Source organism: Nelumbo nucifera, chromosome 1 (genome assembly GCF_055504915.1).
Source record: "Nelumbo nucifera cultivar China Antique chromosome 1, China Antique-T2T, whole genome shotgun sequence".
NCBI classification, from domain to species: domain Eukaryota; kingdom Viridiplantae; phylum Streptophyta; class Magnoliopsida; order Proteales; family Nelumbonaceae; genus Nelumbo; species Nelumbo nucifera.
The window spans coordinates 164,846,474-164,862,632 of record NC_142649.1 but is presented as its reverse complement, the minus strand read 5'-3'; the positions used below and the strand labels follow the sequence as shown (position 1 = coordinate 164,862,632).

The 16,159-nt window shown below is 41.0% G+C and overlaps 2 protein-coding genes across 2 annotated transcripts in view; one reads left to right on the top strand and one right to left on the bottom strand.

Annotated features, from left to right (window-relative positions):
- The first annotated feature begins 604 nt into the window (after positions 1–604).
- LOC104612442 (pathogenesis-related protein PR-4-like) lies at positions 605–1,460 on the top strand. Its single transcript, XM_010279860.3, has 2 exons — positions 605–921; positions 1,054–1,460. Exons 1-2 carry the CDS (start codon positions 655–657, stop codon positions 1,222–1,224), a joined length of 438 nt encoding a protein of 145 aa, XP_010278162.1. The 5' UTR covers positions 605–654; the 3' UTR covers positions 1,225–1,460.
- Positions 1,461–3,088: 1,628 nt separating this feature from the next.
- The window catches only part of LOC104612441 (P-loop containing nucleoside triphosphate hydrolases superfamily protein), a 45,297-nt gene continuing 32,226 nt past the window's right edge, over positions 3,089–16,159 (bottom strand). Inside the window, exons 9-12 of the mRNA XM_010279859.3 lie at positions 4,796–4,882; positions 4,133–4,194; positions 3,561–3,589; positions 3,089–3,454 (exon numbers count right to left, since the gene is read on the bottom strand). Of these exons, the coding sequence (XP_010278161.1) occupies positions 3,368–3,454; positions 3,561–3,589; positions 4,133–4,194; positions 4,796–4,882 (265 nt within the window). The 3' untranslated portion in view covers positions 3,089–3,367. The remainder of the gene's footprint in view (positions 3,455–3,560; positions 3,590–4,132; positions 4,195–4,795; positions 4,883–16,159) is intronic.

Below are 16,159 nucleotides of genomic sequence, written 5' to 3'. Positions count from 1 at the left end.
ACCTTATTTTCCAAGACATCACCATCTACCTTTGGAAAAAAATTCTCACATCTTTCTCGGGCAGAAAACAAAGAAACCAATAAATGGCCAAACACATGGAAATTACAGGACAGAGTCGCCATGTGCCAATCTGCCAGCAGCCCAACTTGACACGGAACTCGAAACGCCCCATTAGGGTTTCTGTAATGTGTAATCCGTACGTAGACTAGATAGTATATATCACTCTTGTAATTTTCTTCCCTCTCACTCTCACCCATCACCCATGTGATGATTGACTAGACTTTTCAAATCTATATATCCAATCCACCATTGGTCTAGTTAATCATCATCTCAGCCAGGAATAGGATTTCCCATGTGGGCATGTATTGTTAAGCATAGAACTCCGATCAGTTCTGGTGAATTAGAGCAAATTCCATTATAAAAACGATCAAATCAACGTTTAATTACTTCCAAATCCCAGCTGATTCTAGATTGTCATAAGGTGCAGGAAGTAGGAAGGATGATTTGAAACTCCCCAACTGTTCAAAGGCTACATCAGTAATTAATTATTCTCATACAGCTAGGGCCTCCACTCAAGTACTCTATAAATTCAAGCCTTGTGGGTTGGATCCAACACCATCATATCTTAGCAAGAAGAAGAGAAAGAAAGAAAAAATGAGGAGGAGCTCTAATGTTTGCATTGCGTTTCTTCTACTCATCTGGCTGGTAGCAGGTGCAACAGCACAGAGCGCTTCCAACGTGCGAGCGACATACCACTACTACAACCCCCAGCAGAACAACTGGAACTTGAACGCAGTGAGCGCTTTCTGTTCCACATGGGACGCTAACAAGCCCCTCTCATGGCGTAGCAAGTATGGATGGACTGCCTTCTGTGGCCCCGTCGGACCCACCGGCCAGGCCGCCTGTGGCAGGTGCTTGCGGGTAAGGATTTACAAACAGACACAACCCTTTTTTTTTCTTTCTTTCTTTCTTTGTAGAGACTAGAGAGAATTAATATTGATGAAATGCTCACAAATTTATTCTAATGACTGATGATCAAATTAATGCATGCAGGTCACAAACACAAGAACCGGCGCTCAAGCAACAGTGAGGATAGTTGATCAGTGCTCCAACGGTGGTCTGGATTTGGACTGGGGTGTCTTCCAACAGATCGACACTGACGGCAATGGCTATAACCAGGGCCATCTCATTGTGAACTACCAGTTCGTCAACTGTGGCGATTAAAGAGCGTCATTCCTCATCGCCCTCCTTCTGCTGTGATCTAGCTAGTTCAAGTGCCAGATTAATTTTCTAGTTATAAATAATTAGAGTACTGAAGTAGACTATATATACCCAAATAAATAACAAGGAGATAAGAGCCTCCCTATGCTAATGGAGTTTTGTGTCATCAAATAAGGAAGGAGATAAATCTTCCCTAATAAATGAATAAAGATGCACCCAAATCTTCCTTTTTTTAAGAATTGCACATTAGTAGACCATCAGCGTTACAGCATAAGAGATCTTTATTCTGAGAAACAAAAGTAGACCATCACTAAACCTCTCCTTCCTAAAACAACAAGCTTAATTTTATCCTCTTCGATCTCTTGGTTAATATATATACGTTCCTCGTTTAAGAAAAGATGCATGCATGGTGACTATCTTTGATTTCAGTGTCGTTAAAACCAAGTAATATTGATTTTCAAAAGCTATGGTTTTAAAAGAATGGTTGTGTTAACAAGTGCATACCCTATAATCCAACCTAATATTTCTAATTTCCAGACTTATAGAATTAAAAAGAAACCCAGATCTTTTGTCTTCATTATTGTGAATAATAAATAGGAATTTCTTTCATCTTCTTATCACATTACACATGGCACATAACCCAATTTTGTCAAAAGCGAGTACAATGTACAAATCATCTAAAATTCTACTGGCCCAATCACACAGTATACCCCGTCAGCTCTAGACACATGGGACGGACCACCCACCATCAAGCTGCTGTTTATGAACATGGCAGTCACATCTCATGCTCTCACATGTTATTATGTATAGGAGATGTTTCCAATGCACAGATTTGTGGGTAGGTGTGCATAGAGTTCAAGTGGGTATGAGATCCGGAATCTTGTTTATCATATTCATTTGGTGAGTGGGCAGTACCTAGTATCCTCCGGTTTTCATGGAAGAAAAAGAAAAATGTGCCCCGCCAATTAGGCTGTGTTTGGTTTATTAGAATTTGAAATTAGAGAAATAGAAAGTTTAGGGAAAGTTGTCTTTCCCTACCTTTTCTTTCAATCTTAAGGAATCTTCCAAAGGCAAACGACCAACTTTTGCCACCTGTAGTTCTTTAATTCATTCGGTCTCGCAATTTCCCTATGTCTATCAACAAAACATCTTCCAACCCTCTACCAATTTCATCTAAGACAACACATCTCACCATGAGACTGGAACCTGCATGTATGAGATATACAGTGTGCGATCATGTTAGTATATGATATTATCTCTAATCTCCTGGAGTGGATAAGCCGATTCAGCCGTGATGACGAATCAATTAATATTTAGGGATGACGACCTCATTAATTGCTTCTAGTGTTCTGTTCTGTGTACTCATCTATCTTGTGCTTGTAGAGCCAGTGGCAGTTCCCCAGTTGTTCATGCTCATCTTCATCATCCCCAACCCCGAGTTTGCTTTGAAATTAACATTTATCACACGTCCATATCACTCCACGTGTTGATGTCGCGAGGCAAATTGCAACCGATACGATACGATATCAATTCTAATGGCAGGGGCAACTGGATAAGTGCAGCAACGGAGGTTTAGATCTGGACGAGGGTGTCTTCCGTCAACTGGATACTAATGGCAGGGGCAACGCCCAGGGCCACCTCATAGTAAACTACTAGACTAGTTCGTCAACTGCTGAATCTGAATGAACCTGCCTCTATCTACTTCGACGTCAAGTTGTAGAACCCTATTCTATGATCCATATGAATAGTGGAATTGGGTATAAATAAGGAGGCTTCCCTTAATAAGTTGCGTCCATCTTAGGCTTCACTTTCCAAGACATTGCAATATTATATAAATATTTATGCTAGAATCAACTAACAAGCAAACTTTCCAAATGAAAGGCATCAATCTTAACCTCAAATGCTCAGTCACAGGTTCCATTTCCAAGAACATTCTCAACACTTTGTGAATCCCTTGATTTAATTACAAGAAATAATTAATTTGGTGCATACGACATACATCAACCAAGACAATTTATTTCCTTTTTTGTTCTCTTACAAATTCCGTGCAGCCAATCCCCATTAGTTGGGACAAGTCGATGAAATTGATAATTAGGATAATGTTGAATCCTTTTTCCTTCTGATTAGAATCCAGCAGACAGGCTCTTTAGAAGTCCACTGACCTTATTATTAGGTCTGCATTCTTCTTTGACTTGTTGATAAGCTCTGCATTGGGTCGATCATTGTATGCTATCTGGACAATTGATTGGAAGTAGATGAGAACGATTTTGTGATTCAAGGCCTCGAGGATCGAAAAAATATAGTGAAAGTCATATGCATGAAAATCAGTTAAAACTTACCCGCCACTTGGCAATATCTGGAGGTTTTCCTGTAAATGAAAACAAACAAGAATGAGAGGATCAAAACCAAACGCCATTCTTTTATTTGCTTTTCCATTTTCTTTCTTCTTTCTTTATTTAATTTGGTTAAGGGGTTTTTTAGTTTCTCTTTTGTTGTGCTTCTTTTAAGATGGTCGTCAATACAATTCACTTTACCTTTAATAAAATTGCTTAGGTTCCCATTGTTTCCACTTTCCATGTAAAAGGAGAAGAATGTATGGTTGATCTTTGCCAATTTGGCATTCAAGCAAGCAGAGTGACGATGGATATATGATAAACACCCAATAGGTGTGAAACATCGCCTTCTTGCTGATGTTCATGGAGTTTCTACCCCCAAGGTCTTGTAGAACTACAATGTACTTTGGTTATATACCTTTTGAGGTGTGTGTGGGAGAGAGAGAGAGAGAGAGAAGAAGAAGAAGGAAACAAATTTCTTTCTATAAAAGGAGCAGAAATGTAACTGCAAAATTCTCAGATTGAGAAAATTTTCTGGTGGAACTTACAAGCATTAAGAAAATATCCAAAGATTTTACCTGTCGAGATATGCCTCTTCAAAACTCGGTTCATTGCTTTGCCAATGTCAACTTCAATAAACCTTCAGGAGGAAAGGAGAAAAATCCCCAGTTTTAAATGGCATGCAGAACAAACTCATTTTAACTAATACCATAAAAAATTAAATGTTTCTGCTCTCTCTCCTCTTTATGTTTGAGATAGTACTTTAATAACAGTTGGGTCTGCAAACGTTCATGAAATCAGATTATCCAGTTAAAAGTCCCTTTCAAGAGGATCTAGATACAGAGTCACCCCAATTTCAGTGATCATAAATATCTGATCAAACTGTATATGTTTGGAAGGTAAAATTACAAGTTAACAGTCAAGAAATAGTCATAAATGGTTAGAATTATTTGATCAGATAGACTTTTGATCTACAAGTTTTCACTTGCCACATATTAAGGGCCATTATTAATGAAGGTTCCCACTATCTCGGGTCTTTAGAGGGATAGACTGGGTATGGACCTATGGCATTTTATTTTTTTGGCACCAAGTGCCTGTTCTCAGAATCAAATTCCCATTCTCATGCTTGTCAGCCCAAGGTTTTACCATTGCACTCAACAATGACCATTCTTCACTTTCTACATGTCCAAACATAAAATTGGATTTTGTAAATTAACTTTCAAAAGAAACTTGGAAATTACCACTTTTTATCAAACATTGAAGAAACTTCCTTCCAGATCCCATCTTCCAAGAGCACATAGTTTCCTTCTACTATCACAACTTTGTGCCTGTAAAGTATCAGCAAACATAAGAAAATTAGGGGCTATCCCGGATGTACATGGAGTACTCCAACTACCAGTTCTACAAAAACAATCTATCTGACATGATAATAAAATGGAAATACCACAGAACACCATATCAGCATTCATTGTCACTTCTAATTTATCTTGTTTAAGGCCAGCTATGCTGTATGGAGCAGAGTGTTGGGCAGTCAAGAAACGTGTCCAAAAAATGAGTTGCAGAAATGTGTATCCTGAGATGAATGAGTGGAAAACTAGAAATGATATGATCAAAAATAAAATCATTCATTGGAACCTAGAAGCAAAGGTGATAAAATGAGAGAAAGTAGACTAAGATGGTTTGGTTGTGTGCATAGAAGACCATCAACAGCACCCGTGAGAAGAGGTCAGCTGTTGCAAGTTGAAGGGGATAGAAGGGCTAGAGGTAGACCAAAAAAGGACATGGGTAGTAGTAAGAAATGATTTAAGCACCAATGATTTAACAATGGACATCGCATTAAACAGAATAGAATTTTGAAACAGGATTATGTAGCCAACACCAGTGCTACAAAAAAGGCATTTCAGACTTACACCTTCCTGCATGTGAGAAAGTAAAGTTCAATGAGAGAAAGAAAGAAGCCCAAAACCCCAACGACCCACCCAAAATGTGAAGTCCAATTAAAGTGCATGCTTCACACCTTTAAGGCTCACCTTATGTCAAGGGCATACAATTCAGCTAGGATTATTGTTGCAGTACAGAGCCATACAAGACAATACTTTCCTCCTCTATTTTTGTCTTTTCCCCTTGATATTGTGATGACCATTTGATATGAAAGGTAAACTTTTCTAGAGGTTCTCTCTTGCCTTAGTTAAGGACGTTTATTTGTACATAAAGTTATAAAACAAACAAACATTAGTTCCATGTTCTTTTATTTATTAAGATTAAATTTATTGAAAAATACAAAAGATCAGGGAGTTTGGGGCTTAAGATCCATGTACTATGCACTGAATTGTCTCAATACATTGCCTAAAAACACTAATCACTTTCACAGTAGACCACTTACCTAAAAAACATTAAAGAGGGGGGCCTGGCCCTAATTTTCCTTTTATAGAGAACTAACTAATGTAAATTGTTTTGCTTATATCCAGCATTAAAACATCAGTATAAAGGGGCCTATCAAAAACATATATCATAGAAGCACTAAGACAAACACAGAAATGCTAAATAGAAGTATATTGTTATACATTGCATAAAGAATGTATGCACCAGTGCTTAAAAAACAACAAAAAAGGTACATCAGATGCAAATGCACCTACTTTAGCTACCCAATATTAACATATTTAGTGAGCAACACTTGGATAAAAAATATATATATATTTTTTTTTAAAGTAACCACAACAAAGGGTCAATTTAAATTTTGATGGAAGCTCCATGGGTAACCCTGGACCTTCAGGAGTTGGGGGAGTCTTTAGGGATGGGGAGGGCAGAATGGTGGCACTATATTCTGGTCCCATAGGAGTGGGAGACTCTATGAGAGCTGAAATTTTGGCTCTACTACAAGGTCTGAGATTTGCAAAACAATGGGAATTTCAGAACTTGGAGGTGGAAGGGGACTCTAAATTGATAATAGGGTGGCTGCATGCAAACAAAGAGTTTGGGTGTATGGAAGTTCAGACAGCAAATAAGGGAAATAATCTGCTTGGCAAGGGAAGTTGGAGTGACTTTCAAATAGGCAAGGAGATCAGCAAATTCTGTGGAAGATAGCTTGGCAAAACAAGGGACCTTCAGGGAAAACTTTTTTTGGGCTGTACTGTAATTTTTTATGTCATGTTTGGGGTCAACACTCTTTGTTTTGAGTGGCTGACAGTACAAGATGTAATTTGATATCCTTAATGAAAGTTACCGTTTCCAATAAAAATAAAAGTAAGCACTATATTCAGAAATGGTATCATCACCATCCAAACCGTATCCCATCTATATGGGATTGGATACATGAATCCTGTTTCACCACTCTATTCTGTTTAATGCCATATTCATTGTTAAAGTATTAGCGCTTAAATAATTTCTTACTACTTCAACCCATGCCCTTTTTGGTCTACCCCTACCACTTCCAGCCCCTTCAACTTGCGATAGATCACTTCTTATGGGTTCTGTCAAAGGTCTTCTATATTCAGAATGGTATGCTTATGTAAAAATTAAAAAATGAAAAAAAAAAAACAATGAGTTTATATCTATGAACTACAAAGCCTTTGCATGCATCCACCCAATTTTCCTATGTATTTTTTTTTTATCAATAACAGTAATTTTATTAAAAGAGATATGGAAATTACAACCAGATTGGAGGGGTAAAATGTCTTAACCCTCCCTTTCAAAACTGAAAACACATATTACAAGATAGCCAAAAAGAAATTAGTTCTTCCCACCCCCTGTTTAGCCAAAGTGTCAGCCATGGAGTTAGTACTCCTCTTGGCCCATTGAACCCTTATAATCATGTTCTGAGTTAGCTGCTTGATTTTCTTTCATTTGACAACTTCCACAGGCTGGCCTCTTCCTTCTGCAACCATCTAATAGTCAGTTGAGAGTCTCCTTCCACCAGCAGCTTACCAATATTCAATTGCTTAGCTCTTTTAACTCCTTCTAGAACTGCCAGGATTTCAGCTCTCAGTGAATCCCCCCAGCCTATAGGTCCTGAGAACATAGCAATAATTTGACCTTCTTCGTCCCTGAAAGGCTGAAAATACCACCTATGCCTGAAAGGCCTGGATTTCCTTCACTGCTACCATCAAAGTTCAATTTGATGAAACCCAAGTCTGGTGGAGTCCAAACAGGTCTAATAGCACTAGACATAAGAGCTGACTGAGCCACTTCTTCCCAGTTTCTAATGATGTCTCCTACTGAATAGACTTCAAAAAGCTTCAGAGACTTGACCCAGTGGGCCACCCTAACATATACAAGTTCTATGAGGGCTTCCTTGTTTTTTTCTTTTTCGTGAAATAATCTTTGATTTCTTTCTTCCCAGACCGTCCAGCAAACAGCAGCTCTAGCACATCTCCACAAGATTTTACTTCTCTTCTTTAAACCCCTCACTGAAGTGGAACTAAACAAGCTTTGCACACTTGAAGGGGAGGGCCACCTGCAACCAAATAGAGAAAAGAACCAACACCAAATATTTGAAACAAAAGGGAAAGAAACAAGCAAGTGATAACAGCTTTCACCATTCTTCTTACATAAGATGCACCAATGCAGGGATAAACACCAATTAGGCCTTTTCTTTTGAAGTAGGTCACAAGTGTTACACTTTTATAGGATTTCTTCCTAGCAAAAAGCACCTACCCTAGGAGGGATGGGGCTACCCCAAACTTCCCGGACTGGAAAAGGAGACCCAGGTACCGGACTAGACTGTGTCAGTGCTTTGAAAAAGGAGGAGCAGGAGAAGATACCCAAAGGAACAAGAGACCAAACCCTAGAGTCCACACTAGAAGGTTCAAGAACTACCTCATCCAATATTTTGAGGAAATTCAAAATGGGTTCCAACTCAGAATCTCTGAGAGCCCTTCTAAGACCCAAGTTCCAACTAATAGCAGAATTAGACAAGGTAGCAAAGGTTGCTACTAGTTCATTTTTAAACCTAGATAGAGCAAACAAAGAGGGAAACTGCTCTTTCAAGGGAAAATCCCCCACCCAAGTGTGTGTTCCCAAAAGTTTACAGACAAGCTAGAACCAAGATCATACCTGATGAAGGGAAGAAATGACTGTAGGATGGCATGAATCAACTTCCAAGGAGAGGCTCTTCAAGCCCTAGATGATAGTCCCGGATCCCAACCAGTTGCCTCTTGCCCATGAATACTTAGGATTATTTTAGCCCACAAATTCTCCCTTTCTTTGGACCATCTCCATAACCATTTCCCTAAAAGAGCTTCATTCTTCTTCTGCAGATTTCCCAACCCCATTCCCCCTTCACTTTTAGATCTTGTAACTAGATCCCACCTAACTCTATTGTCCCTTTTCTCCTCCCCGGGTTCCCATAAAAAGTCCCTCATTAGTTTTTCCAACTCCCTACAAACTCCTTCAGGGATTCTGAACACAGACAGGAAATAGACTGGAAGGTTTGCCAATGTTGACTTAATCAGGGTTATCCTACCCCCTAGAGACAAGTAGTTCTTCTTCCAAGAAGCTAGCCTTTTAGTGAACCTATCAATCACTAGATTCCAAAAACTCCTTTTTCTAGGATTATCCCCTAAAGGAAGCCCTAAATACTTCAGTGGCCATTAAGCTATCTCACAAGCTAACACTCGGGCCCTTTCCTCCACCTCTCCATCACTCATATTAATATCAATCACACGGCTCTTACCAAGATTTACTTTGAGGCTGGTCATTTGTTCAAACACCTTAACCACTAGCTTCAGATTGCTCACCCATCTAATCTCCTCTCCATCACAAAACAGAATTGTGTCATCTGCAAATTGTAGGTGAGTGGCCAGAACCCTATCCCTCCCCACTCTCCAACCACTAATCAGATTTCTGGAGTCTGCCCTCTCAATAAGTCTCCCTAACACTTCAGCAATTAGGGTAAAGAGGAAAGGGGAGAGAGGGTCCCCTTACCTAATACCCCGCACAGTTGGAAAGTGATCCACCACCTTGTCGTTTACTAACACAGAATAATGGCAAGTCCTAATGCACCTTTTTATCCACTTGCACGACCTCTGCCCAAAACCAAAAGACTCTAAAACTTCCAACAACAGAGACCAATCAAACAGATCATATGCCTTCTCCAAATCCAGCTTACACACCAGCCCTTTCTCACCTCTACTTCTGTAAATCTTCCACACTCTCATTTGCAATTAAGATTTGGTCCACAATTTGTCTATTCATCACAAAGGCACCTTGATTATGGGAGATAATTAAGGGGAGCACCTCTTTGATTCTTCTGGAAACACCTTAGCAATGATCTTGTAGAGGCTGTTAACCAGACTGATGGGTCTGAACTCTTTAAGGTGACAAGCCCCTACCTTATTCGGAATTAAAGCAATAAAAGTAGAATTCAGGCTTGGGTTTATCACACCTCTTTCAAAGAATTCCGAGAACACTGCTTGAATGTCAGCCTTAATTATCTCCCAGCAATCTTGATAGAAGGCCATCGTGAAACCATCAGGCCCGGGGCTTTAGATCTATCCATAGAGAAAATGGCTTCCCTGATTTCTTCCATGTCAAACTCTCTTTCTAGCCACAATATCAACTCATCAGGGAGCTTAGGCCAATCTAACCCTTCAATCCTTAATCTCTTCTGCAGAGGCTTTCTAAAGATGGATTTAAAGTGCTCCACAAAAGCCCCGGCAATCTCTTGCTGTTGAGTTAAAACTGTCCCATCAACTACCATCTTAGATATGGTGTTTTTCTTTCTTCTTCCATTGGCTATTGCATGGAAAAATTTTGTATTCCTATCTCCTTCCTTCACCCATTTGTGTCTAGATTTCTGTCTCCAACTTACTTCTTCTTTGAAGATTGTGTCCTCCAGGCTCTTCCTTAACTCCCACCTCAGTTCTTTATCCCGATCCCCAAAACATCATCTTTTTTCCTTAGCATTTAACTCCTCTATCTGGCTTATCAACTGCTGCTTCCTCTCTTCTAACCTACCAAAGTGGAGAGAATTCCATTCCTTAATTTTGACTTTCAGCTCTTTTAGCTTCCAATGGAATTTCAATTTCATCCCTACCCAATTGACTTTATGGTTACTTTCATTCCACCAAATTTTCACTTTGTCTTTGAAGTCCAGGCGAAGTAACCACATATTTTCAAACCTGAAGGGAGAAGGCCCACTGCCACCAAGATCAGACTTACATATCATTATTGGCCAATGATCAGAAGTAACTCTAGGTAAAGCCCTTGACACCAAATCTCCCCAATCACATTGAACCTAATCACAGTGAAATCCCCTCCTACACACCATGGCCCCTCCCACAGACCTCTAATATCTTCCAGTTCCTTCCACAACTCCTTCCTTTCTTCGTAACCATTGGGGCCATAAACATTGGTAAGGACCCATTCAAACCCATCTGACACCTGCTTAAATTTGACAGAAATTGAGAACCTTCCCACTAATTCTTCCACTCCCTCCACTACTTCATCCTTCCACAAAGTAACAAACCCTCCAGATGAGCCCCGGGAGCGGCTCATAGCCAGCTTAGTCCATTCACTCTCCACACACTCCTATCCCACCTTTTGTCAAATGTCATAAGTTCAGATTCCTGAATCGAACCGGTCGGGTCAGAATGTGTGGTGAGTAACTCGAGCTTGGACCTGAATCGAACCCCCCCCTGATCTGACCGGGTTTCTCCTTTTACCAAATCCGCATAGGACAAACCAGTTGTAAAGTTGTTTTTGTTTTCAAAAAAATTTGAAAACTTTTCTGTTAGAATGCTCGAGTCAGGGGTATTTTGGTCATACTGGTGTATCTTATTGAAAGTGAAATGTCTATTGTATCTGAGTTTAAGTTATGTGTCCCATCTTCTATGAGGGACAAAATTGTCTTTCTTGTAACTCAAGTATTTCATGAATAAAAGTCAAGTGGGTCGACTAGGAGAGTGACTTTTGAACATCCTCTCCTCTAGTCTGGTCGAACACTCTTCTCCTCTCCTTCTTTCTCTTTTCTTTCTTCTTTTTTCTTCTCTACTTTGACCTAGAAACAACTAGGGTTTATTCCCATGGTATCAGAGCATTAAGGTATGGTGTTCGTTTTCTTACTGTTGTCTTCTTCCTGGGTTCACCGCCAGCTTCACAATAGGTTTCATCATCCTACAACTGATCTGATTGAAGACTCGATAAAGGGCTGAAAAGGAGTTGTCGTTTTGAGGGTCTGGAGGTGAGAATGCCTCTGGCCGGTGCTGTGGTGGTCGTTGAAGTGGTATACTAGACCCTCTATTCAGTGTACGAAGAGGGCTGGTCGTATACAGAGTGGTAGACAGCTGATGTCCACGACAGCAGTGGTGTGGTGTTGATTGTGTTGTGGTGGCTGACATATCTATGTTTTTTAAATGCTTAAAAGTGAACCCCTAGACCTTGTGTGTAATCAGTTCTGCAGTATGCAGAACAAGTGTTCGATGAAATGACTGAGTAATTTCAGTAGTGGTGTGTTGGTGGTAAATGGTCCTGCAGTGTGCAGTCCAAGTGTTTGATGTGTTGACTGAATGATTTCAGCTTTAGAGTGTAGTGTGTAATGTGCAGTTGAAGAAAGTGGGTTGGTGGTATTGTAAGTGAGATAAGTCTTGTGACAAGTGTGAGATTGTGGTGTATATTCAGAGGAGACATAATTGAGATGGCTTCAACTGTAGTTGGGAATGACAACAAAATAGGCATCATGCTCTCTTCAAATTATCTAAGTGTTCAAATGGCATCCATCAAGTTGAATGGTGAGAACTATGTACCATGGGCAAAGTCTGTGGAGGTGTTCTTGAAGGCCAAGAGGAAAGTAAAACATGTGAGGGAGGAGAAACCTTCCTCTGATTCTCCTGGGTTCAGTGATTGGGAACAAGATGATGCACAGATAATGACATGGCTTTGGAACAGCATGGAACCAAAGATTAGTGTGAACTTCATGTTCCTAGATACAACCAAAGAGATCTGGGATCATGCTAAAAAGTTGTACTCTGGACAAGACAACACAACTAGGGTATATCAGTTATACCAAGAGTACTTCAATTTGAAACAAGGAAGTCAAAGCTTAGAAGAGTATTCTGCAAGTTTGAGAAACATCTGCAATGAACTAAATGTGTATCACCCTCTAACATCAGATGTCCAGATCCAACAACAGCAACGTGAACAGCTTGATGTGACTAGGTTTCTTATGGGCTTGAAGGCCGAGTATGAGCCTGTCAGAGCACAGATATTGGGGGGATCAGCTCTCCCCTCACTTGAAGAAGTTTTTGCCCGTCTTGAGAGGACATCCATTGAGCCAGTGGAACATTCTTCCTTCTCTGATAGATCTGGTTTGGTAGTGACCAAAGGGAGTAGTCGTGGAAGTAGAAGTGGTGGTGGCAGCAGTGGTCCTCCAAGCAACCGTGGTGGACACATGTTTGACCGGGCCAGTGGCCAGACTGGAGGTCGTGAGTCAGGGGGAGGCCGTGGAAAAGGAAGGGGTAATGCTCAGAGAAAATGTACACATTGTGGCTTAGAGGGGCACACAGTTAATTTCTGCTATGATTTGCGTGGTCCACCCAACACTTGGGCTAACCATGTTACATCTAAGAGTAGTAGCACAATTACTGAAAGCCAGCAAACTGCACCAACCCCCTCCACACCCACTTGTGCTTCTAGGCAGGAAATGGTGAGTGTACCACGAGCAATATATGAGCAGTTCCTTCAAACATCTCAGCAGAACACAGCTACACTTGCCCATTCAGGTATGACTTGTTTAGCTTCCAAAGCCTCACCCTGGATCATTGATTCTGGCGCCTCGGATCATATGTCTGGGACTCCTGATGTATTTTCTTCCCTTTTTCGCACCTCCACATCTCAGACAGTTACACTTGCTAATGGTTCTACATCTCCTATTTGTGGTGTTGGTGATGTTGATCTCTCCTCATTGTCTTTAGCATCTGTTTTATATGTTCCTAAGTTCCCTTTTAACCTTATGTCTGTTAGTAGATTAACCAAGTCCCTTAATTGTTCTGTAACCTTCTATCCTTCTTCTTGTGTGTTTCAGGATCTCAAGACAGGGACGAAGATTGGTGGAGGCCATGAAGCCGGTGGTTTGTATTACCTTGATGGTGGTGGCCCTCCAGTGGCTTTTCAATCGTCTCTTACTCCTCTCCAATGGCATTGCAGATTTGGTCATCCCTCTCTCAAGGCTTTGAAGCTGCTAGTTCCTTCCTTGAGTCATCTTTAATCATTAGATTGTGAGTCATGTCAGTTGGGAAAACAACATCGAGTCTCATTTAGTCCAAAAACTGATAGTCGTGTCTCAAGTCCTTTTGCTTTAGTTCATTCTGATGTATGGGGTCCAATTAAAGTGGTGTCATACAATGGGTTTAAGTATTTTGTATCTTTGTTGATGACTTTTCAAGGATGACATGGATCTATCTTATGAAAGACCGTAGTGAATTGTTCTCTATTTTTCAGAAATTTCATGCTGAAATACGCACTCAGTTTGGTGTTCATAAGAAAATACTTCGCTCCGATAATGCCAAAGAATACATCTCCTCATCATTTCAGCAATACCTAGAACATCATTGAATAATTCATCAAACTTCTTGTGCCTACACCCCGCAACAAAACGGTGTAGCCGAATGGAAAAATAGACTTCTTGAAACTGCTCGGTCCTTGATGATCAATATGCATGTCCCAAAGCACTTTTGGAGTGATGTTGTTCTTACATCCTGTTTTTTAATAAATCAGATGCCCATGTCAATCCTTGGAAGTCAATCCCCTTTCTTCGTGTTGTTCCCCACTTTGTCTCCCTTTCCTCTAACCCCAAGAGTCTTTGGTTGTGTTTGTTTTGTTCAGCACTTGGGGCCTGGAGTAGACAAGCTAGATGCTCGGGCTACGAAGTGCATTTTTCTTGGCTACTCAAGGACTCAGAAAGGGTACAAGTGTTATAACCCTAAGTTTCATAAATCGTTTGTGTGCCCTGATGTCACCTTCTTTGAGTCAGTTCCTTTTTTCTCCAAAGTCGGGGTCTCTTCTTCTCCCTCTGTGGTTCCTCTTCCTGTTCCGGTTGTGGACCCCCTTCCCGTAGCTCCCACTCCTACTGCAGATGCACATCATATGCCAGTTACTACAGAGAGGCCGCCAATTACTCAAGTGTATACTCGCAGAAGTGCTTCGGCTCCTCCTCCACTTCAGCACCCGCCAACAGATCCTGCTACTGCTCCTTCTCCCTCAGATCTTCATCTCCCTATTGCTTTGCGGAAAGGTAAATGTACTTGTACTTCTCATCCCATTTCAGACTATGTTTCCACTGCTCACCTTTCTGCTTCTCATTGCAAGTTTATATCATTACTCTCATCGGTTCCCATTTCCAAGACTGTACAGGAAGCCCTTGCCTCTCCAGGGTGGCGGCAAGCCATGGAAGAAGAACTCTCTGCTCTACAACATAATCATACGTGGGAACTCACCACCCTTCCTCCTGGTAAGCACACTGTTGGGTGTAAATGGGTCTATACAGTGAAGCATCTTCCCGATGACAGTGTGGAACGATTGAAGGCACGGCTAGTGGCCAAGGGCTATTCTCAGTTATATGGTGTGGACAATATGGAGACATTCTCTCCTGGGGCTAAAATTGGTTCAGTTCGGGTGTTGATCTCATTGGCTACTATGTATGATTGGCTTCTCCTACAACTTGACATCAAAAATGCCTTCCTACATGGTGATCTTGTTGAGGTGTATACGGAGCAACCACCAGGGTTTATTGCTCAGGGGGAGGCTGGTAAGGTGTGCAGGCTCAAAAAGGCAATCTATGGACTGAAACAATCTCCTCGTGCATGGTTCGGTAGGTTCAGTGAAGTGGTGAAGGCCTTTGGGATGAAACAGTGTCAGGTTGATCATTCCGTGTTTAGCTATAACTCAAAAGATGGAAAAATCTTGCTAGTCGTGTATGTGGATGATATTGTCATAACTGGAAGTGACAGCAATGGAATTGGCAGGCTAAAAAAATTCTTACAGGACCACTTCAATACGAAAGATCTGGGGAAGCTAAAGTATTTCTTAGGAATAGAAGTTGCGAGGTCAAAACAGGGGATCAACCTATGTCAGAGGAAATATGTTCTTGATCTACTTGAAGAAACAGGGTTGTTAGGTGCTAAACCAGCAGAGACTCCTATGGAACTCAATGCCAAGTTAAGTGTGGATGCAGGTGAAGAGTTTGATGATCCTGGAAGATACAGAAGGTTGGTGGGAAAGTTGAACTACCTGACCATTACCCGACCAAATATATCATTTGTTGTGAGTGTGGTGAGTCAGTTTATGCAACATCCCCGGGTTCCTCACTGGGAAGCTGTTCTAAGAATTGTTAGGTACCTGAAGGGTGCTCCAGGTCGTGGTTTGTTATACCAAAAAGGAGGACCTCTTGAGATAGTAGGGTACACAGATGCTGATTGGGCTGGCTCTATATCAGACAGGAGATCAACCACAGGGTATTGTACCTTCCTGGGTGGCAATCTTGTAACTTGGAAGAGCAAGAAGCAAACAGTGGTGGCAAGAAGTAGTGCAGAAGCAGAGTACAGGGCTATGGCCCATACCACATGTGAACTAGTATGGCTGAAGAACCTACTACAAGAGATGGGTTTCTCAAT

Excerpts from the sequence above, each read along its gene's own strand:
- LOC104612442 (XM_010279860.3), top strand. The coding sequence starts at position 655 with ATGAGGAGGAGCTCTAATGTTTGCATTGCGTTTCTTCTACTCATCTGG. Across the intron at positions 922-1,053 it reads CCTGTGGCAGGTGCTTGCGG|GTCACAAACACAAGAACCGG; the intron begins GTAAGGATTTAC and ends TAATGCATGCAG.